This window comes from Hemiscyllium ocellatum, chromosome 13, assembly GCF_020745735.1.
Source record: "Hemiscyllium ocellatum isolate sHemOce1 chromosome 13, sHemOce1.pat.X.cur, whole genome shotgun sequence".
Classification (NCBI taxonomy): Eukaryota; Metazoa; Chordata; class Chondrichthyes; order Orectolobiformes; family Hemiscylliidae; genus Hemiscyllium; species Hemiscyllium ocellatum.
In genome coordinates, this window is record NC_083413.1 from 45109000 (window position 1) to 45132746 (window position 23747).

The following is a 23747-nucleotide window of genomic DNA, read 5'->3' on the forward strand; positions in this document are numbered from 1 at the left end:
TCTCAGCCAGAACAAACAGATCTGATAGCTATTCATCAAAAACTTGCATGAGACAAGTACACAACTACAAAGACAGTCTAATGATGCAGTGGTAGCGTTAAGCCAAGAAGCCTTGTTTCAAGTGCCACGTGCTCCACAGCCCTGTAATAACATCTCTGAGCGGGTTGATTTTTAAAAATCAAAATTCACAACCACAAAAGATGTTCTTCTATATAGAGCCTCCATGTGAGTTCAGGTCCATGTGCCTCCCCGGGTTAGACATGCTGGCATTAGCCAGAGTCGAACAGTGTGGCATTGGAAAAGCACAGCAGATCAGTCAGCATCAAAAAAGTAGGAGATTCGAAGTTTCGGGCATAAGCCCTTCCTCACATCGACTGTCCTGCTGTTCAGATGCTGCCTGACCGTCTCTGCTTTTCCAATGCCACACTTTTCGACTCTAACTCTTGAGCATCTGCAGTCTTCACTGCCTCCTGGCATTAGCCAGGATGACTGCTTCGCTTAGTCAGGCCTGTTGACTTTGTTATGCTTCATCCATAACAATTTAAACATTTAAATACAACAAGCTAGACTGCATATAACTGAGACTTCTCATGAGTTCATCACCTTGGAGATGTGTCAGCCCCAACACTGGCTCAGTGGTTAGCACTGTTGCCTCACAGCACCAGGGACACAAGTTTGATTCTAGCCTTGGGTAACTGACTGTGCAAACCCCACACATTCTCGCTGTGTCTGCGTGGGTTTCGTCTTGGTGATTTGGTTTCCTTCTATAGTCCAAAGATGTGTAGGTTAGGTGAATTGGCCATGCTAAATTGCCCCATAGTGTTCAGAGATGTGTAGACTAGGTGCATTAGTTAGGGGAAATAGTGTAGAGGAAAGGGTTTGTGTGTGATACTCTTCAGAGAGACAGTGTTGACTTGTTGGGCCAAGTGACCTGTTTCCACACTGTAGAGATTCTATGAATTCTGTGAACACTAAAATCAAGGGACACCTTGATTCTAAAGGAGCTTGGAGAAAGATGTTTGCCCAACTAGGTGTATATCTCATGTAAGAGTCAAGATTAGAGTGGTGCTGGAAAAGCACAGCAGGTCAGACAGCATCCGAGGAGCAGGAAAATCAACGTTTCAGGCAAAATCCCTCCATCAGGAATGAATGAATGAATGCACCTGTATATTGTGTGTTTCTCAGCTGACAGGATTGCACCCATTATAATAATCACATTGGTTAGGGGTGATAATTAGTATTCATGACATCCTATTGAATGCAAAACAGAGGTCAAGAATGCTGATCCTGCTGAAGGATTCTGTAAACTTAACCCACCAGAAACTAATCTTTGGCCACCCACCCTATTAAATTCCCCAGCTCACCTTTCTAAAATCTCTGAGTGAGTCTGGAAAATTCCAGAGAAGAGCAACTGCTTCAATGTTAATTTTTCAACTCTGCATTAGCTATTAAGATGTAGCTGTTTCTGGACAATTATGGACAGTTTTATTAAAGGCAAAATGATGACCCATTATTCCATCATCTAGTTAGTTTCATCTGTTACTTATTCTTTTTGATGATTAAATACTTTAATTCATTAGCATGGACTTTCCAATTAAGTCCCCCAGAGCATGTCACAATGAATAATCATGGAGTTATACATCACAGGCGATGATCTGGCCATCACGTCCAAGGCAGAGCCATCCAGTTTGTCCCATTTCCCGGTTCTTTCCCCATAGCTCTCCATAGTCTTTCCCCTTTACCTATTATCTGATCTACTATTCTTATAATCCACGACCACCATCCTTTAAAGTACTGCACTTCAGATCAGAACAACTTAATCTGAGTAAATTAAATCTACACATTATGGATACCCATTTTGAATTTGCAATGCTAAATGGTTGGATCGCGCATGCTATATGCTAGGCATGGCCTAATCTGTACTCCTTAAAGGATATCATGATGATAAAATATGGTCAATTAATCTTTGAAGTTTCATTAACAAAATTAAACATCCTGGACCTTGGAATTGTGGGAAAAGTGAATAAATTAAAAATGAACTGGGACATTTTAAAATGGCCTGCAAAGTCACCTGAAAGTTTTTTGCAAGGTTTGTGAAAGTAGACAACTCTCCGGTATATAGAAATGAATGACTGGGACTGACTGCACTATCCTGAAAAGAATATCCAAGGAGTTATCTGTCCATTAAAATCTACCATCTGCATTGTATAACACACAATCCAATCTTCAAATGTGTCTACATGCTAACATGCTTCTCAACTTGAGCAAAGACTTCAGTCTGAAAGTTAATGCAAAGAGGAGATTGAAACTCTGCCTTCTGCACAGCTCCCAACCTCAAATTCCTGTCACTATCAATGGATAATAAGTGAAATCTGAGAATGGAGCATTGAAACTTTTTGTAAGAATGGATTGTTCTCCCCATAATGGGTTAACAGGAAGGATTGCACAAATCAAAATACACAATATCAAGAAGACATTAACAAGTGCAACAAAAAACAGAAATTGCTGGCAAGTCTCAGCAGGCAGCATCTGTGGAGAGAAAGCAGAATTAATGTTTCAGGTCCAGTGACCCTTCTTCAGAATGGTCAACCAATGCAAAGTCCCAGATGTTTTAACAACGGCTGCCATGGACAAATCCACCCCAAGGTCCTGTTGGAAATGTATACTGGAACCAGAATGCCAAGGGAGATTCTTTAAAATGAAGTTGTAATCTCCACTTTGTTTCTCTGAAGAAGTTGGCACCCAGTTCCCACAAAAGCAATTATTGCGAAACTTCAAGGGGCCGAGAACTTGAATAACTGCAAGATTTGCTGCAATTTACTTTATTCAAGAAACCAGCTAGCAACATTAGCCTCACATTAAAACATACACCTCAAAGACTTGTGAAGGACTCTAAATTATGTATTTTTAATCATCCTTGGTAAAGGATATTATTTCCCTTTAACTTTTTACACGTATGTCTGTATGTGGGGCCCGAGTAACTGCATGAAGAAAGTATGATGTGCATGCTTTATTATTTTCCTCAGATTTAATAATTAATAAATAACAATCAAGAAAAGTTCTTTGATTAGTTCCTTGTTACTCATAGCAAAAATATTTAAGTATATTTTTACTAAAGAGATGTACAAAACATGCAAAAAAAGGTAAACTTCCCATGAGGAGATTGCACAAAGTGGTGCCATTTTAACTTTCTCAGATGGTCATAGCAAGGGGCAGCATGCATCCTGTCAAAATAGGTGAAAAAATGGGTTTTGATTTGAAATGTTCAACCAGGTCTGAAAACCATCTTCACATGGCAAAGAACAACCAAACTTTCAGAAGATCTATAAGGGAGTTAAAAATTGCAGAAGGAGCTTCAGTCTATTAGAGAACAAATTGCGACAAGATTTGATGGAGGTGTTCATAATCATGACAGATCCAAACAATGTGAATAAAGAGAAACTGCCCCAATAAATAGAACATAGAACATAGAAAAATACCACGCAGTACAGGCCCTTCGGCCCTCGATGTTGCGCCGATCCAAGTCCTCCTAACCTACACTAGCCCACTATCCTCCATATGCCTATCCAATGCCCGTTTAAATGCCCATAAAGACAGAGAGTCCACCACTGTTACTAGCAGGGCATTCCATGAACTCATGACTCGCTGAGTAAAGAATCTACCCCTAACATCAGTCCTATACCTACCACCCCTTAATTTAAAGCCAAACCCCCTCGTAATATCTGACTCCATATGTGGAAAAAGGTTCTCATTGTCAACCCTGTCTAAACCCCTAATCATCTTGTACGCCTCAATCAAGTCACCCCTAAACCTTCTTTTCTCCAATGAAAATAGCCCCAAGTGCCTCAGCCTTTTCTCATGCGATCTTCCTACCATACCAGGCAACATCCTGGTAAACCTCCTTTGCACCCATTCCAGTGCCTCCACATCCTTCCTATAGTATGGCGACCAAAACTGCACACAATATTCCAGATGTGGCTGCACCAGAGTCTTATACAACTGCAACATGACCTCAGGACTCCGGAACTCAATTCCTCTACCAATAAAAGCCAGTACACCATATGCCTTCTTCACTGCACCAATTACCTGGATGGCAACTTTCAGAGATCTGTGTACATGGACACCAAGATCCCTCTGTTCATCCACACTACCAAGTATCCGACTATTAGCCCAGTACTCCATCTTCTTGTTACTCTTACCAAAGTGAATCACTTCACACTTACCTAAATTGAACTCCATTTGCCACCTTTCTGCCCATCTCTGCAGCTTATCTATATCCTGCTGTAACCTGCCACATCCTTCCTCACTGTCAACAACTCCACCGACTTTCGTATCATCCGCAAACTTGCTCACCCAACCTTCTAGCCTCTCCCCCAGGTCATTTATAAAAATAACAAACAGCAATGGTCCCAAAACAGATCCTTGCGGAACACCGCTGGTAACTGCACTCCAAGATGAACCTTTACCATCAACTACTACCCTCTGTCTCCTTCCAGCCAGCCAATTCCTAATCCAAATCTCTAACGCATTCTCAATGCCATACCTCCGTATTTTTTGCAGTAGCCTACCTTGGAGAACCTTATCAAACGCCTTACTAAAATCCATATACACCACATCTACCACTTTACCGTCGTCCACCTCCATAGTCACCTTCTCAAAGAATTCAATAAGGTTTGTGAGGCACGACCTGCCCTTCACAAAACCATGCTGACTATCCTTGATCACATTATTCCTATCCAGATGTTCATAAATCCTATCCCTTACAATTCTCTCTAAGACTTTGCCCACAACAGAGATAAGACTCACCGGCCTATACTTACTAGGGTTATCCCTACTCTCCTTCTTCAACAAGGGAACCACATTTACTATCCTCCAGTCTTCTGGCACTATTCCTGTAGACAACGAGGACATAAAAATCAAGGCCAATGGCTCTACAATCTCCTCCCTTGCTTCCCAGAGAATCCTAGGATAAATGCCATCAGGCCCAGGGGACTTATCTGTATTCACCTTTTCCAGAATTTCCAACACCTCTTCCCTACATATCTCAAAGCCATCCATTCTAATTAATTGTGACTCAATATTCACATTGGCAACAATGTCCTGTTCCTGAGTGAATACTGATGAAAAGTATTCATTCAGTGTCTCCCCAATTTCTTCAGCCTCCACATGCAACTTCCCACTACTATCCTTGACTGGACCTATTCCTACGCTAGTCATTCTTTTATTCCTGACATACCTATAGAAAGCCTTTGGGTTTTCCCTAAACCTACCAACCAAGGATTTTCATGTCCCCTCCTTGCTGCTTTTAGCTCTCTCTTTAGATCCTTCCTGGCTACATTAACTCTCAATCGCCCCAATTGAACCTTCACGCCTCATCTTTACATAGGCCGCCCTCTTCCCTTTAATAAGGGATTCCAATTCCTTATTAAACCACGGCTCCTTCACATGACCCTTTCCTCCCTGCCTGACAAGTACATACTTATCAAAGACACTCAATAGTTGCTCCTTGAACAAGCTCCACATATTGATTTGCACCCTTCCCTTGAAGCCTACTTTTCCAAGCCACGCGTCCTAAGTCATTCCTCACCGTATCATAATTTCCCTGCCCCCAGCTATAACTCTTGCCTTGTAGGGCACACTTATCCCTCTCCATCACTAGAGTAAAAGTCACCGAATTGTGGTCACTGTCCCCAAAGTGCTCACCTACGTCCAATTCTAACACCTGGCCTGATTCGTTACCAAGAACCAAATCCAGTATGGCCTCACCTCTTGTTGGCATATCTACATATTGTATCAGGAAACCCTCCTGCACACATTGGACAAACACCGACCCATCTAACGTACTCGAAGTATTGAGAACCAGTGAAGGCAACTTTAAAGGAACTGGCAAAACAAAAATGGCATCGTGTGGAAAAGCTTTTTAGTGCCGTGATTGCTTACAATACAGAATTCCTTACACAATAGTGTGATGAAAGCAGAATCATTGTGTTTTAAGAACACCATAAATTATAACGCACCATTCACCAGCCAATCTGCCTTTAAGGCCTAACATTCTGAAACAAAACATTAGCTTACAATTCCCAAGAACTACAGCATAGGGCCACAGATACAGTGTAACCAGGAACCAGGCCACAACTCCCAGAAGAACTGCATAGCATCAAGTAACAGTATCCCTTTCAGCTCTCCGCATTCTCAGCCACACATTTTGCAACTTGCTCAATCACTTGATGCACAGGCCATCTTGTGGAGCAGAGAGTGTGGTGCTGGAAAAGGACAGAAAGTCAGGTGGAATCCGAGGAGCAGGAGAATTGATGTTTGGGACATAAGGTTTATGATAAAAGGCTTATGCTCGATTCTCCTGCTCCTTGGATGCTGCCCGACTTGCTGTGTTTTTTGAGCACCACAGTGTCAACTCTGATCTCCAGCATCTGCAATCCTCACTTTCTCCATCTTGTGGAGCAGCAGGACCATCGCTACCCCGGACCAGAGGCCAATCTTAATGTTTCACCTGTGTGTATTAACATTTCTGAATAGGTTGATTAGAAAAATACGGGCCCCTCTCAATCCTTTCACTAATGTGGTTTTAGCTCCCAATGTGAATCCCGTTACTTCTACTTCATTATTTCATTTGAGATATGTCAATATCTTTGCCTTAGCCTCAGCTGCTTGTTCCCTTCCCCATTTAAAAATTTAAAAAATCTTTGCCCACAGAATAGGTTTAATAAAAGGCTGAAGCAGGAAATAGAAATTTCAATCAGGTGGTGTCCTTTTGAGGTTGAAGGATGGTTACATCATTTAAAAATTTGTTAAAGACAAAGATAAACATGAATTTGTACAACTAATTATGAGGATGTTAAATGTGCTTAAAAATCTTTTTAAGTTTCAAATTAAATAGTAGAGGGTAAAGAAGAAAATAACTTGAAATAGAGAACAATTAAACTGCAGGTAATTAAGATAGTCTGTTGATTAATATTCAGTTGTGTATTTTTGTCTCTGTGTGATGACACAGGGGACAAGTTAAACTGACAAAACCAAAATCAACTTTGTTCTTCATTAATATTTTCCATTCTTGTTCAATGTAATTCCTATTCCAACATTAGAAAGTACTTCCAATGTGCCTGTCTCGACGTGCCTCTCTTTTGTGTCAGCCAATATAACAAATCACTGAGCATGACTTCAAACCGACAAAACTTACTTGGATGTTGCAATTCACCAGAGGGTATATCAATTTTAGATAGATTTTTCCTTCCTCTAGTTCAACCATTCACTCTGACTGACGGTTCGCTACGTTTTGTTTAGATGAGGCTTCAGTTATATTTGTTTTAATAATACTGACTACAATATTACATCCATCACATGTTATTGGAAAAATGCCTTTTGTTTAAGAAATAGAATATAGCTTGAACCAAAGAATGTGTAGCAAAGTTTAAAGTTCTGTTGAGCAACATTGATTAAATATTTAACCTATTTGAAGCTAAACATTTCTAAAGGCAATGTAACCAAGGCTTCTGTTCAAATTGGCTGTCTTTAAGTATTGACATTTCATTGCAAGTTGTTTTTTTAATATAATTTGAGGCCTCCCTTTCATCCTCCTCTTATGACTTCTTCTATTTATAATTTTAGCTGGTGAATGAACAACAGGAGAGTCGACCCCTCCTGAGCCCCTCGATTGATGATTTCCTACTTGAAGCAAAAGCCGATAGAGTTTCACGTACACCAACATCAAACACAGCAGGTGAACATTAGCCTGAGTGTTTCAAAGAAAAGAAACTTACCTTGATAATTATTTAAAAGATTTTTTTGGTCATTAACAGTCCAGAGAAATTCTGATTTATTTAGTGTCAATATGCAATAATATTAGATGTTATTTACAGAAATTAGAATGAGATGTTATGAAATTAGAACATCTCTGTAATGTTATGGTACGATCATTGTGATTTTTACACCATTAGTCCTCAATTATTGAAAGTTTGTGACTTTGTTTATAATGTAATTTGACCATAGAATAGTGTATTTAAAAATAAATTATAAAGAAATTGCTAACAGGGCATTCAGGCAAATATAAGAACAGAAAATACTGGAAAAGCTCAGCAGGTCTGGCAACATCTGTTGTGAGAGATACGGTTAACGTCTCTGTCTGATATCACTGTTCAGCAGAACAGGGCATTCAAACTAATTGACCTGTGTTAGTGTTTATCTCACACGTAAAGCAATCTCAATCTCCTGTGCCCACACTATCTCTCTGTTCATTTTATTCCCTTTGCCTTCAGTCACCCGTGATCTATTCTTAAATGTTGATATAGTCTCCTTTTCAATCACTAATTCTGTTAGTGCATTCCACATCCTTGTTCCCCTCTTAAGAAAGAAAAAAAGTGACTTCTGTTCTTTCACGTAAATCCCTCATAGTTAGTAATATATAAGTGATTTTCAGCCTCTTAGCCTTCTGTGTAATTGTTCTACTTCTGTCTGCTTTCTATCTCTTGCATTTAATCTGGTATCCTTGTTCTAAAGCCTACAATCATAGAAACAAGCTGGGGTAAAATTCAGCTTAGATAAAAGTCCAAAACAAGCAGTTGGGGATTAGCTGATCTAAATACACCTTGTCCCTTTTTTTTCCATTAGCTTTGAAGATATAAAATACCTTTGAAAATATAAAGCGCATAAACAATAAACTCAAGTTACTTTTACTACACAATGCATAATGTAAAAATATAAAACAAATATATTTATATATGGTCCCTATAACAGTTACAACTAAAGCTGACTGGAAAATATTTAATCCTGATGAGCCGTCGTAAAAAGGGTGCAGACACCTGAACCATTCAAGAGTGTCAAAAAGTATTGAAGAAGTGAAATTTAATAGGACATTTAATTTAAAAACAACAATCAATATCTAGTTTGTTTATTGAATAATCCAGGTGTTAGTTTTTAGCAGATGTGTTGTTTTCTGCAGTTTTCTTTAAATTTAAATGGAGCAGTGCCTTATAGGTCACACTTACTTCATGAAAAATATATTTAAGGTTGTGTTATCTAGAAAAAAGTACAAAGAAAATTACAGAAGAGGATCAGGCTCTTTGGTTCTCCAAGTCTGCGTCGATCCAGATCCTAAACCTAAACCTGTCGCCTACTTTCTAAGGATCTGTAACCCCCTGCTCCCTGCTCATTCATGTATCGGCTTAGATACATCTTAAATGAATCTACCGTGCCCGCTTCTATCACCTCCACTGGCAACGCGTTCCAGGCATATCACTCTTAAATTTGAGTAATTGAGTCCCCCACTCTGGGAAAAAGCTTCTTGCTATCTATTCTGATTATTACCCCTCATGATTTTGTTGCTCTTAAACAGGTTCCCCCTCAACCTCTGCCTTTCTAATGAAAATATTCCTAATCTACTCAACCTCTTTTCATAGCTAGAACCCTCCATACCAGGTAATACCCTAGTGAAACTCCTCTGCACCCTCTCCAAAGCATCCACATCCTTTTGGGAATGTGGTGACCAGAACTGTATGCAGAATTCCAAATGTGGCCGAACCAAAGGCCTCTACTAATATAATATGACCTTACCAACTCTTATACTTAATACCCTATACGATGAAGGAAAGCATGCTGTATGCCTACTTGACCACGTTAATCGACCTACATTGTCACTTTCAGGGTACAATCGACCTGAACACCCAGATCTTTCTGTACTTCAATTTTCCTCAAGGCTTTTCCATTTATTGTATAGTTCGCTTTTGAATTGGATCTTCCAAAATGCATCATTTCGTATTTACCTGGGTGAACGCCATCTGCTATTTCTCTGCCCAACTCTCCAATCTATCTATATTCTGCTGCATTCTCCGACAGTCCCTTTCACTATGTGGTCCCGTTCACTATCTAGTCTCGATAACTCTTAAAATTAATCAGCAAATTATTAATTGTTTATATGTGCTAGATGCCTGGCAAAACAAACACAAAAGATAGCTTGGAAACCTCTGCTATCGTGTTATTTTAGTGCAACACTTCGTGGTCTTGCACTTTTCTCTTTTTAGTTGTTCGTAGTCTCTCATATTTTCAAGTTCTACTTACTTAACGCCATCATTCTCTGTTTCCTCTTGTCTAAATCTCAAGTCACCTCCTTCACACACCTCTTTCAACAAGCTCTCATGCTTCAGAATATGGCCAAACCAATTTCAACGTGAACTCAGTTATCAAATATGAATTGAAACCAGTTAATACTCGCCTTCAAAATTTGGCTCTGCTTTCACTTAGGTCCAACTGTTAGCACTTGTTAGTATCCATCTCTCTCATCTTGTTGCACCATTTGGCCTCCTTTTCCTTGGAGCCATCTTGACTAAAGGCAGTCAGCAGTATCTTGTGTATTAAACATAGTTCCTCTTTAACAAGGGAAGCTTGCCTTTAAGACGTGCTGATAGCTGAAGCTTGTGCTAGCCATGCATATTGCTGTGCCTCCTATTGACCGTTCAGCTAGTTAGTGACATGTGTCACACTTCAGCTGAATGCCATGATCATTTGAATGAGGGGACAGCACAAAGTTTCCAAACCGCCTGCCTGCCTCAACCGGATTTTCTAATAGCACATTGGAACCCTAACCTTTGAAAATGAGAAATACAATTTTTAGCCTTTTCCCTCAAAGTAACTGACAAAACTAAGGGAGAAGATAAAGAATTAGATAACTTGCAACTGGCATATTTCAATAAACATTATTAATGTACTACAGATTAGCAGTAGACCCTTGTTGCGATTAAGATAAAAGCAGTATCATTGTAGTTAAGACTACAGAAATTAGTAAGCATGAAATTATATTTGAAGTATGCTCTCCTGTGACCAATCAGAAGACCAACTTAATGTAACAATTCAACTTGTTTTCTTCAAGCATGAGAAGCATTTTGATGATCTGGGAATCTGGAATTATAGGAAGTAGGTTGAATAATTCAGGTTGCAAAGTTAGAATTTTTTCTCAGTCCCACAGTCCTTCTGGGCACAGCTTCCTCATTATGCGAGTGCTATCACAGAATCACAATTAGTATTCATTATTGAATTTAATTAGAAGTGACTCGCCTATATCCAGAATATTAAAACACCAGTAATTGATCCACATTTTCATGTAGCAACTGCTGATAGCTGAACCTGCCCCTACTTCATTCTGTTGTTGAAGAGTCTCGTTCACTAATTATATTCAAATATCAGACTGTACAGAGTTTTCCATTGTTTCAAATAATAATTGTGTATAAAATGTGCTTGAAGTTACAATACATCTTACTGACAAGTAAAGATCACTACAGGGAATGCAAAGCCAGAAAATTACTCCTATAAATATTAACTCTGATGCCCTCATCAAAATATTGATATAAAAAGAAACTCAATGTAAATAAAGTTTAATAAGGTTACCTTGCTGCTCATTTACTTCTAATAACACCATTTAATATTATAGTTTTGTCACCAGCTTTGGATCTTTTGGACCTTACGGAGCCAGCTATGACGAGCAGTAATAAGACAAAAAAATCCGATGTTCCATCAAGAAATGAAGCAGCTAAATCTGCTTCCTTTAGAAAAGAGCAAGACGACACTGAGCTAATCAAAGTGGAAGTTGAACAAAATATTCAGAATGTCAAAGCCTCACAGAGACCGTCACTGGATGCTGGTATGAATTGAATGAATCCTGAAATGTTTAACTTTACTCTGTAGATATTAATATAATTTTCAATTTTTCTGCCGTTATTAACATTTTATACAAATTTCAATTTTCATTAGATACGGAAAAAGTAATACAGAATCCATCATCCTTACAAGAGTGCTACATTTAATTTGAACAGTGACCTACTTGTCTTTCCTCTTTGCAAATTTGTCTAACCTGCTACGGTTTCCAAAACATTTTGAATTTGTTTCAGATTTCCATCAGCTGCAGGGTTTTAGTGTAGGGATTTTTGAAATGAAGTTTTATTCTTTATAACAAAACGTCAACAAGATTAATGTTCAAATATTTTTTAAAAAGACACATCATATTTGTTTTTAGAATAACACTGACTGAGATTGTTTTGTATTCATGAGAACTTATAATCAGCTTTCAATTTATGATAGATATACGTTTCATGTTTTTTTAGTGAGTGTAGTGCAATAGCTAATGTTCCGTATATTTTGCACATTCTTGGTTATGCATCTTCCCCTGTTGGGGCAGAAGCCACTACTTCAGGCAGGTAACAACCTGACAATTACAAAATCTGATCATGACAGCAGAGGCAGAATTTTCAGCCAGTGGTTTAAGGTCACTGCCTCCATGAAAGATTCCAGCAAATATTCTGGTATGCCACTGGCTATCCCTTTGCTTTTCCTAGAAATTTAATCACCTCATATCTGTATGTCCAAAGTTGATGTCTGTTTATCCTCGTTGACATTCTGCATGGACGGGTTGGACCGAAGCGTCTGTTTCCATGCAGTACATCTCTATGACTCTGTGACCAACATTATGATGTCAGCACAGGAGGAAAAACATCTTTAGATGCAATGTATAATGCCTTGTATTACTCAAAAATAGCAGTCTGCCACTCTCTTTCATGATGAATCATTTTCAATTTAGAAAGAATGACATGGATTCCCCTGCTGCATGCATTCCAGCAGGAAATGCACTCGATGTAGGAGTAGCCATGATGGATTGTGAATGTTTCTTCATCCATTGATGTGATTAATTGCACTCACCACTTTGTCGGCATTTCATGTTTTATTTATTATGGGAAATGTGCAAAGACCTCAGTAACCTCACACTGAAATGAAATATGTGAACCATCTCCCGTGAAGCAGACTCTGTGGCCACCATTAGTACATGTTCATATGGCAGTTCATAAAAGAGAATGATAAGAAAGCCAGAGAACTTTGAGAAATACTAAGTCAATAGAAAACCCATTATGCATTATTAGATTTGTGAAAAAAACAATCTAGCTCAGATGCAATATATGCATGCTTAGGTAGTTTGGAGTAGGTGGGTAAAATACCAGGCAGGCACTCAACTGGATTCTACATGGCCTTCAAACCCACCAGTGGAGGAGTGTAAGAATCACTCCAGTGTGTGATGTATTATCCAACATATAATCAAGCAATTGGACAGGTTCACACAACTTTGACTTGCAGCCTGAGGTATTTTTTTCTTCAGGCATATCCACAAATGTTAAAAGCCAAATGCTTAATTTTATGAAAAAGAACTATTTCTGATGGGTTTTTATTTTGAGATTTGCTCTTATTGATCACTAATGTTTTATATGAATTTTCAAGATCCCATTGAAAGGAAAGAAGGATGTACAATCTGAAATGGAGTTTCAATGTGGCCAATGTCATGGTGATTAGCTCCTCATAGTAGGTGGGCTGATCAGTGTCTGTTTAGCTGATTAAAATGACATTGATGATGTCAAAGGACCTCAACATTACATTTGGTGGAGCCAAGGGAAGGTAAATGAGAAAAATGAAAATTAGAAGCAGGAGGTCATATAACTCTTTGGGCCTGTTCTTTAAGATTATGACTGATCTCCTCTTCCCCACTTCGTCCTCACTCCCACATAACCTTTGACACGCTTTTAGAGGAAAAATAGGTTTAATCTAGTCTTGAATACATAAATATCCTAGTCTCCACTGTTCCCTAGAACTCTCCGTCTCAAAGATTGAAGGACTTCAGAGAGGAGAAATTCCTTTTCCCTTTCTTAAGTGGAAGACCTCTTATTTTGAAACTGTTCATGTAGCCTAGGTCTCGTGAACATTTATGTACTAGCTGTTGGAGCCTGTCATGCCTCTGTTTGTAGAATCATAGAATCCGAACAGTGTGGAAGAAGGCCATTTGGCCCATTAAGTACACACCAACTGTCCAAAGATCATCCCACCTCCTCACCTGACCTGTGTAACCCTGCATTTTACACATTCCTGGACACTTTGGGCAATTTATACCCACCTACCTTGCACATGTTTGGACTAAGGAAGGAAACTGGAGCACCCAGAGGAAACCCATGCAGACACAGGGACAATGTGCAGACTCCACACAGTCAGTCACCCGAGGGTGGCAGAAACACTAACCATGAGTCACCTTGCGATCCTGTATTTACACCCCTGTATTTTACATAAGGTGGACAAAGGAGCTGAGATGTTTAGCACTACTGTGGAGTCAGGAACATAATTGGCAACTGAAAAATTCAGATTAGTATCTGCTCAGCACAGCATAAACAAATTAAAGTCACCTTTAACAGATCTAAAGACCTCAATTAGCACATATACATCCACTAAAACATCTCCAAACCATGAAGTGGTCCTGTCTAGGCTAACACTGATGCCCCAAAGTAGATTTTTATTTTTGGCCAGCTTTCCAATTTGAAAATAGACATAATATGAACCAATTTCTACTTCATTTTAGGTGGCTCTGTTAAATACCTACTGTTTCTTTCTGATTTTTATTTTTGCAAATAAACATTTAATCTTCCTGTGCGTTTGACCTCAATTACATGATCCACAAAAGGTACTAAGACACCTTTTCAACATAATCATTAAAAAGTCTTACTTCAGTATGAAAGTGGGGATTTTTAAAAACTCATTGTCTGTTCCAGTGAAAACATTTTCTATTCAGGTTTTTATTAAGAAACTAAAGGTTAGGTAGGTGATTAAATTACACTTTGTAGCATTGCCCATTCTTACTGTAATATCATTTTGATTCTAATTTTTACTTTTTCCTGAAGAATTGCTACTGTTAACATTGCTACTTCTACCCTCTTTCAACAATCATTTGCAATACAAGTTACAACTATGTAAATGTTATGACATTGTTCTTATGTTGTAGAAAATGCTTTGCAGAACAAATCTAAATTCAATTAAGATAAATGGTTCATTGCCATTTGAGTTGCATGTGTTCTTTAAGCATTAAAGCAAGTATTGGTGGCAAAAACTGTGTGTGACCAGAGACTTTAAGAGTGAGCATATGATATCTTTCTTCATCAAAGTCCTTATAGGGATTTTTTGTCAGTTACTTATTGCTATAATAATACAGTTTTATGGTTGCTTGCCTTTTTACATCTTATGCATGTTTCACCATATTTCTTTTCCCTTTTTAGGTTCCCCATTTTCCAATCTGTCTTCTGTATTGTATTAAGGATAGAGTAAAAACAATGATTGCAGATGCTGGAAACCAGATTCTGGATTAGTGGTGCTGGAAGAGCACAGCAGTTCAGGCAGCATCCAAGGTGCAGCGAAATCGACGTTTCGGGCAAAAGCCCTTCACCTTTATTCCTGATGAAGGGCTTTTGCCCGAAACGTCGATTTCGTTGCACCTTGGACGCTGCCTGAACTGCTGTGCTCTTCCAGCACCACTAATCCAGAATTAAGGATAGAGTAGTCAATGAAGCTGATTTTTTGCACCTAATATTAGTGCTGAATGTCAAGAAATATGCTTTATGGAAAAGGTATAATTGGATGCTAGTTCCTCATTCTACCTTCCCAGAGTCAGTAATTACTAATTGAGTATCAGAAAAGATCAGTTCTAGCACTGTTGAGAGGATCTTAAGAATGAACATTGATTGATACTTCAATGCTACATTAAGAATTTACATAATTCAGACTACAAAATCTTTACAAGATAAATTCTGCTATTCAGCCCCATATGTGGGCGGCACGGTGGCACAGTGGTTAGCACTGCTGCCTCACAGCGCCTGAGACCTGGGTTCAATTCCCGACTCAGGCGACTGACTGTGTGGAGTTTGCACGTTCTCCCCGTGTCTGCGTGGGTTTCCTCCGGGTGCTCCGGTTTCCTCCCACAGTCCAAAGATGTGCGGGTCAGGTGAATTGGCCATGCTAAATTGCCCGTAGTGTTCGGTAAGGGGTAAATGTAGGGGTATGGGTGGGTTTCGCTTCGGCGGGTCGGTGTGGACTTGTTGGGCCGAAGGGCCTGTTTCCACACTGTAAGTCTAATCTAATCTAATGTCTAGGCTATTGGATCAGTTAAACCCTAGTGTTACTTTATGAAGAGAAAGGAGCTTTCCCAGTACTCTGACAATCTCTCATCCCTCCACCACCATGACCAGTATAAACTAATATTTATATAATTTCATATTGCCTTACTAGCAGCTATGTAAAACAAAGCAACCACACATATGTTGTCTGGCCAGTATTTACTTTCTGACCCTAATTGCCCTTGAGAAGGTGCTTGAACCACTACAGTTCATGTGCTGTAGGTGCATCCACATTTGGTTGTGAAGCATTTAAGACGTCTGGGACACATGAAAGACTCTCAAAAACATTGGTTTTTACCATTCATTCATCCTTCCCAGACTATTATGCTTTGCAAGATTTGGGGGACTAAGTAAGAACTAGGCAATACATCTGATGAGGACAACGAAAGCTGATTTAGAATCAAATTATGAATCAGATGACCCAATTTGTACTGACCTTTTGTTTAGCACATCTATAATTACAGCATTGGAGATTTTCTGTCACAATAAAGTTTAAGTGGTTTTCTATCAAGGATCGTATAAATGAAATGTGATGGTTACTAACAAAAGTCTTAATGGCTGCCTAATGAAATGACAGAAAGGAAGTTCTGAATACAAATTTAATATAAAATATAGAAATTTCAGAAGACCAGTGGATTCCTAAAACCCCTTGCATCAGCAACTTTGTTCAGTAGACCATCAATAAGTTATAATTGGAAGTAATCTTTTGTCTCATCTTTAATTGGTAGGGAATTCGTTTTTATCAAAATTAATAGAAGCTCCGACTCTTTGCTTAAGGTTCAAAAAGATCTGCGTTTTACCCGCTGCCTGCAGAATTTATATTTTAATCAGGAGCACAATAAAAACTAAATGCAGTATTTAGTTTTCTTCTCATGAATAACAAATTTTCTTCTCACGTTTAGTCAGTATGCCTCCACACTTAGAGAAATGGGAAGAAGTAAATCTACAAAGTGCTAAAACCCCTGAGGATCAATGGGTACCAGAAAGGAGACGCTCCAACAGAACTACCTCACAGGAGTTCTTATGGTAAAAAGTAATTTGTATATTAATCAGTGTTGTAGTGGCAATCTGCACATGGGCTGGTATTCTGCTGATTTCTCCACACATTATGCTTCTTCATTTTTCTCTTTCATTGGTAGTAAAAGCTTTCCATTTTCAACTTCATAAACAATATTCCCATTACTTTCCTCATTATTTATCTTAAAATTTTTAAAACTGTAAAAATATATTGCAAGATGGCATCTCAGTAATAGTCTACGATCCAATGAAATGAGCTTTCTTTCTTGTGATTATCAATGCGTAAATACAGAAACTGAGTTAAGTTGTGCAGAGAAGTTCTGATTTCAACAAAAGCTTATAAAATACTTGCAATCCTGTTCAGTAATTTCTTAAAACAATTGAGAATTAATCAGTGGGAGTAATCGCTCCCAAAGTTCCTATTCCATCTAAAAACTGAATGGCAGAATTCTCCAGACCATTAGGTTGTCCTTTTTGTGAATTGTCCTTCACACAGTAGAACGTATTTTGTGATCTGTGGAACAAGACCTGGTCTCAATGTAATAAACCTCTTCCCTTTTGTTGAAATCAGTATTTGAAAAACACAATTACAGTATGATTAAAATTAAATTGATACATGAAACACCCCATCATATAATTTTATTAATTTGCCAACAAATGCAGAAGTAGCCCAATTTCATCATTCAATGTGGTAGTGAAATTAGATCTGTATTGTCCAGAGTTTAGAAAAGTGAGAGGCGATCTCATTGAAACATTTAAGTTAATGAAAAGATTTGACACGGGACAGTAAACAATATTTTCGCAAATGGGAGAATCTAGGAAAAGGGGACACACTCAGAATAAGGAGTCAATAATTTCGGATTAAATGAGGAGACATTTCTTCACTTAAAGCTTGTGCATCCTTTCAATTATTAATTCATTTATTAGCCATAATTTCATATCTCTTGATACTTTTACCTAACAAAAATATGTTGAACTTTGTCTTGAGCATTGCAATTGACTCTGTTTCCCTCAACCATTTGTAGGATAGGGTTCCAGGTTTCCATTACACGAGAAACATTTCCGTCCCTGTTCAGTAACCAGCATCCATTACAGGAACTACCTGTTCCACAATATCCTATGGCCAAACAAAAACACCACCTGACATCTAGCCTAGATCTGGTCTTATAAAATTAAACTGTGACCCTTCAGCCTCTCCTAATTAATTCAACTGGAACAATCTGCCAAGAATAATGTTTTCTCTAGCTATTGCATCACTGTACTGCTCATGTACTTTTGCCAGGAAATCTAGATTTTTTTTTCCCTTCAACTTGAGTGATTTTCTCAGAATGCTGTATGAATATTGAGCATCTGCCTTACTTACATACATAATACTGAATTTCTCCAAATTTAGTGTAATTTTCCAAGAAGTTATAGCCTGGATATTCCAGTGCACTATGCTTCTTGCCTCCCTGGCTAAAATGTCATGGGCCCATGATACTGAAGTCTGCCTTACAGCAATTTAATTCTGGTAGCAGCATTATTAACTTTAAGATGAGACATTTGCTCTTTCTCTTTGGATAGCCTTATAGAGATGCCAACTAATCAATGGCCTGTAGCTCTTTAAGCCCAATAGCACCAGTTGGGAGCAGTGGCCACTGCTAACAATTTGGGCATCCATACTATCCAAAAAAAATGAACTCCAAAAAAAGTCCTGAATCATGAGCCTCTGTGAAGAGATGTGGATCTAGGTTCAAGTAACGATGGATGTGGGTAAAGAGGGGGCATGACCTTCAGGGTGGATTTCAGTCAAGGACTACCTCCAACAAGAGAGTGTTTAACCACTTTCCCTTGACATTCTGCGAATTACTTTCATGGAAATCCCACTCCATCAATATCTGGGAGTCAATATTAACCAGAGACCTAACTAAACCAACTGAATTAAACATATATAATGTGGCTACTAAAGCAAATCAGAATGTTTTTTTTTCCACAGTGAATGGTTATCTCCGCCCCAGACTCCCCAAAGCGTTTCTATCAGGCATAAGTCAGGAATGTAGTGCAATCATTTTCACTTTTCTGGGTGAGTGCACATCACTTCATTCTCCACTGGTGAACCATAGCTCCGATGCATAACACTTCAGAATGCACCACAGCTAATGGCCAAGGCTTTTTGACATAATCCCTTCAAACCTGTGAACAAGGGCAACAGGTGCATGAGAACATCACCATCTCCAATCTTGCCTATAAGTCACCCAACATTCTGACTTTTAAAATCTTGGAACTCCCTCTCAAACAGCTTTTAATATATTTTCACCACACGGTGTGTGGTGGATCTAAAAGGTGACTCAGGGGCAATTGAAGATGGGGAAAACCTCCTGCAAGCGAGGAAAATATATTCACACAGATCTTAGTACCACCTGCAAATTTACAGATCATGCCCACACATTGACATCCAGGTTATCCATAAAAATAGTAAAGTGTAATGGACCCAACTCTCAATCCCCGCATGTCCCAACTGATAATTAGTTTCCAAGTTGATTTAAATTCATCTTCCTGTGTAATCAATTCTTGAACATCCTTGAGACAGTTCTCTGACTCTTCACAGAACTGAAAGAGCTTTTCTCATTACTTCCACAATTGTCTGTGATCCTCTTTTCTATTAAGCTTTTAGCTGATCTAATAGCAAGTGTCTGCTGGAAATACTGAACCAATTATCGTTGCACTTTCATTGCACAATAAGGAATGGATGTGCTATCTTGGATTGAAAATAATATTCTTCTATTCAGGTCAACAGAAAATAAGATCCCATCTGAACTTACGTCTGGTAAAAATTCGTTGGAACTACATTCAACTTCAACAGATTTGGACCAAGTGCAAACAGCACAGGTAGAATGTATTACTGTGAATTAAGGAAAGTGCATTAATAAAACATGTGACAATGCTAAAATATTTGCTCCTGTAAAAGAAAATTGAACAATGATCCTTTCAGGACTTTTGATATTTAAGAAAGACATAGTGTTTATGACATTTACATCTTTGACATTAAACATCTATGACATTCGAAATTAACTTCTGGTGGCAAATGTGATTTCAATCTGTTCATCTCCTGTTCAAACCCAACAGGAAGCAATAGTTGGCTGGAAAATTGATCCAGGATTTAGGGCAGAATGCTGAATTTTGGAAACAAAATTTTGATGTTCTATGTGTCACTTAACATGTACAAATCTTATAGCATAATCTCTTAAGTGGAATACAACTAGTGGAACACTCTATGAAATGCCCAATTTCAAATCTTACCATTGCGTATCGTGAATGCAGGTCCAAGTTCAAAATGTTACTTTAGGGATCTATGAGAACCCAAAAATGTAGTATTACTTCAAGTATCACTTCAAAATCCATTGAAGTATTTGGACTTATTTCAAAAACTCTTTCTTTCGCTATCTGATTAAAAATCGTTGTGATCAAAGTTGTGAGAATTCTGAACATGCTGGATCTTTGTGTTTCGACCATAACGTATGGATTAACCAAGGGCAAGATAATACATTGCAGGATTTCATGGTTAAAGTGAAATGCCAAACAAAATTACACAAACATATAACCATTTAATCATTATTATTTACTGAACGGGGAAGAAAATGTTTCTAAATCATTTACAATACAGGTAGAACATAAAAGTCTAATATTTAAGATTAACTCATGCTTACCTCATGTTAGCAAAGCGTGGTCAAACATAAGACAGACTGCACGTTAAATGGCTGATACAATCAAGACAGTTTCAACACGGTTACTAATGACACTGTGGGTCACTGGGTTGGAATCAGGTCAGGTTTTATATAGAAGGATCCTCAATTATAAGTTTGGGATACATTCCTAAAAATTGTGACTTTAAGTGAATAGGAATTAATGTTACATTAGACTTAGAAATAAAACACTATACCTGTGTCTCTTAGTTGAAATATATTACTTTAAATAACTAAATTTCTGCATGGTAAATTGAACAACTTGAAATACATTTTGGAATATTTGTAGAAAAGAAAAATGTCACGATTTAATGACACTATCTCCTGTAGAAGGCCTTCTGACTCTGGAGAGAGAGAGCGAGAGAGAGAGAGAGAGAGAGACCACTGATTGAGATCAGGATCAGGCCCTTTGTTCATCAGGCTGGGAACATTGTTTGTTCTTGGCTGTATCGTGACCATTTCCTGGTGGTGCTGTTTGGGTCTCCGCAGTGCCCCCTCTAGTTGGCACCACTTCCAGTGTCATCTCGTGCCTCTGGTCCTTATGTAGCAGGGGTCTCCTCTGTCTTGCCCACTTCCTCAGACAGGGGATTCATCCAAGCTCAGATCTGCTGAGAGCCTATCTGCCAAAGGGGGTGCTAAGTACTGCTGGTGCCTAGTGGAGGGGTAGCTGCTGGTAGGATACATGTTGATTTCAGTCATGCCAGCATCCTTCGAGCCTGGGAGTGGTTGCCAAGTTTATCCATGCTGACAGGGTAGAAGGGAAGCTGCCACACTCTGAATTGGCTGGCACATTGCTACCTGGGGTGAAAGCTCTGTCGTATCTGTGGAGGCTTCTGGGGCAATGTTAGCTTCTAAAGAGAATGCTGTCAGGCAGGCTCCAGCCTTGGCGACTATCTTATGCAGTGTGCATATTCTCCCTGTGTCTGCATGGGTTTCCACGAGGTGCTCCAGTTTCCTCCCACAATCCAAGATGTGCAGGTTAGGTGAATTGGCCATGCTAAATTGCCCATAGTGTTCAAGGATCTGAGGTTAGGTGCATTACACTTACCCCGACTAGAATAACAGGGCAGAGGAATGGGTTTGGTTGGTATACTCTTCGGAGGATCAGTGTGGACTTGTTGGGCCAAAGTGTCTGTTTCCACACTGTAGAGATTCTGTGATTCTACGATGATTCTTGATGTGTGATCCTCAGGTGTTCACTGGTTCCTGCTGCAGATCTTTGGCAGCAGAATGGCACCAAGACAGGCTGAAAATCAGAAAGGGAGAGGTTGTGCTAAAATAGTGGCACCTGGGTCAGGTACTGTAATGTTCTACCTTGAAGAACAGTATAACAAACCTCATACTCAATGAGATGTCCACTACAAATATATTACTGAGATTAAAGTGAAATGACATTAAACTGGGCAACTTTGAATGTGGAGAATTTGCACACGTTTTACAGAAGCAGCAACTGGTTATGTACACAATAAGGTACCTTCAGTGAAAATAGGATCTTGACATCTCTATAGTTTGAACCTGGAGTGTGCACATTACACCTGCTAAGAGTGCATCTGAACTTTGTGCATTCATATGGGTAGCCAAGGAACCTTTTTGGAGAGGTAATGCATCCTAATGAATATAGTCCTGAGACCTTTTAGAGGGGCCCAGATATGGTTGGGAATTTCAAGTACCCCTTTTGTAGGGGTTCAGATACTTCAGGATTATTAAAATTAGGAGAAGATATTATTAATGAAATGTTAATGATTTACCAAAAGAAAACAATGCATCATTTCTCAAAGTTTATAGATGTCACAAAGTTAGCTGGGAGGGTAAGCTGTGAGGTGGATGCAGAGAAGCTTCGGTGTGATTTCAACAAGTAATTGGGCAAATACATGGCAGATGCAGTGTAATGTGGATATATGTGCAGTTATCCACTTTGGTAGCAAAAACAAGCAGACGGATGATTATCTAAATGGGGATAGATTGGGAAAGAGGAAGGTGCAATGTGATGTCAGTGTTCTTTTACAGCAGTCGCTGAAATTAAGTATTCAGGTGCAGCAGGCAGTGAAGAAGGCAAATGGTATGGTAGTCTTCAGTGAGAGGATTTGAGAACAGGAATAGGGATGTTTCACTGCAACTATGCAAGGCATTGGTACAACTACACCTTGCCCAAATTTTCTTCCTGGCACAAGGCAATTGCCTGACAGGACCTCACAGCCCCGAGAACAAGAGAATAGTTTGGCTATGAAGGTGCAGGCTTAAGGGACTTGCAGTTGTCCTCCCTCTTCCTGGAATTGGGATGTTAATTGCTGCTGCCGCATTGCAGCACATCTCTGCAATTCTGATGGACATAAACTAATGTACCCATTTAAACCTCCATTGCGCAGTGGCAGAGTCTCTTCGGCATCCCCTGCAGACATTGTTTTTTTTTTCTCTCTTACCTTTCCTCTCTTCTAACTTTGAGCCTCTACCTAATGTATTTGCAGACTGAGCACTCTCATTTAGTGAACCGTCATGAATCCTGGACTGTATGGCAGAGCTGAAATTGTATCTAACTGGCCCTTGCTTCCTTTACCTCTTTGCTGTGTTTGAGAACTGAGCATCCTCTAGGTATAGTGAAGAGGAAAGTCTATTTTATACTTGACTGATCTGACAGATTAGAGCATGCTATCGGCTTTGTTGACTGGTCTACAATCACTGTGCATAATCAGTTTGTTACTGCTCCCAGATTTCTTTTAAGTTCATCTTTAGCCAGGTTGACACCATTAATCAGATGTGTCAGACACTTCCTTTATAGTATAAAACTTTGTAATTCTGGATTGTAGTTTTACTGACAAGACAGGTCATTTAACCAGACGAAATTTAAAAACAAATAAGATTTCCCTTAAGTCCTTTTTAGTTCAGCTTTCTTCATTATAATAGAAACTATGTTTCACTGTCACTTTACAGACTCGGATGACCAAGGAACAACGCTGGGGGAGTGCGTTACTGACCCGAAACCATTCAACAGAGGAAGAGTTTGAAAGAGCAAAGGCAGCAGTCGAGGTCTCTGAAT

General features: G+C 39.0%; 1 protein-coding gene across 1 annotated transcript in view; it reads left to right on the forward strand.

Annotated features, from left to right (window-relative positions):
- pex5la (peroxisomal biogenesis factor 5-like a) overlaps nucleotides 1-23747 on the forward strand; it is a 179314-nt gene that overhangs the window by 106679 nt on the left and 48888 nt on the right. Inside the window, exons 2-6 of the mRNA XM_060834132.1 lie at nucleotides 7624-7735; nucleotides 11435-11644; nucleotides 16877-17000; nucleotides 19760-19859; nucleotides 23642-23737. Coding sequence (XP_060690115.1) covers nucleotides 7624-7735; nucleotides 11435-11644; nucleotides 16877-17000; nucleotides 19760-19859; nucleotides 23642-23737 — 642 coding nt within the window. The remainder of the gene's footprint in view (nucleotides 1-7623; nucleotides 7736-11434; nucleotides 11645-16876; nucleotides 17001-19759; nucleotides 19860-23641; nucleotides 23738-23747) is intronic.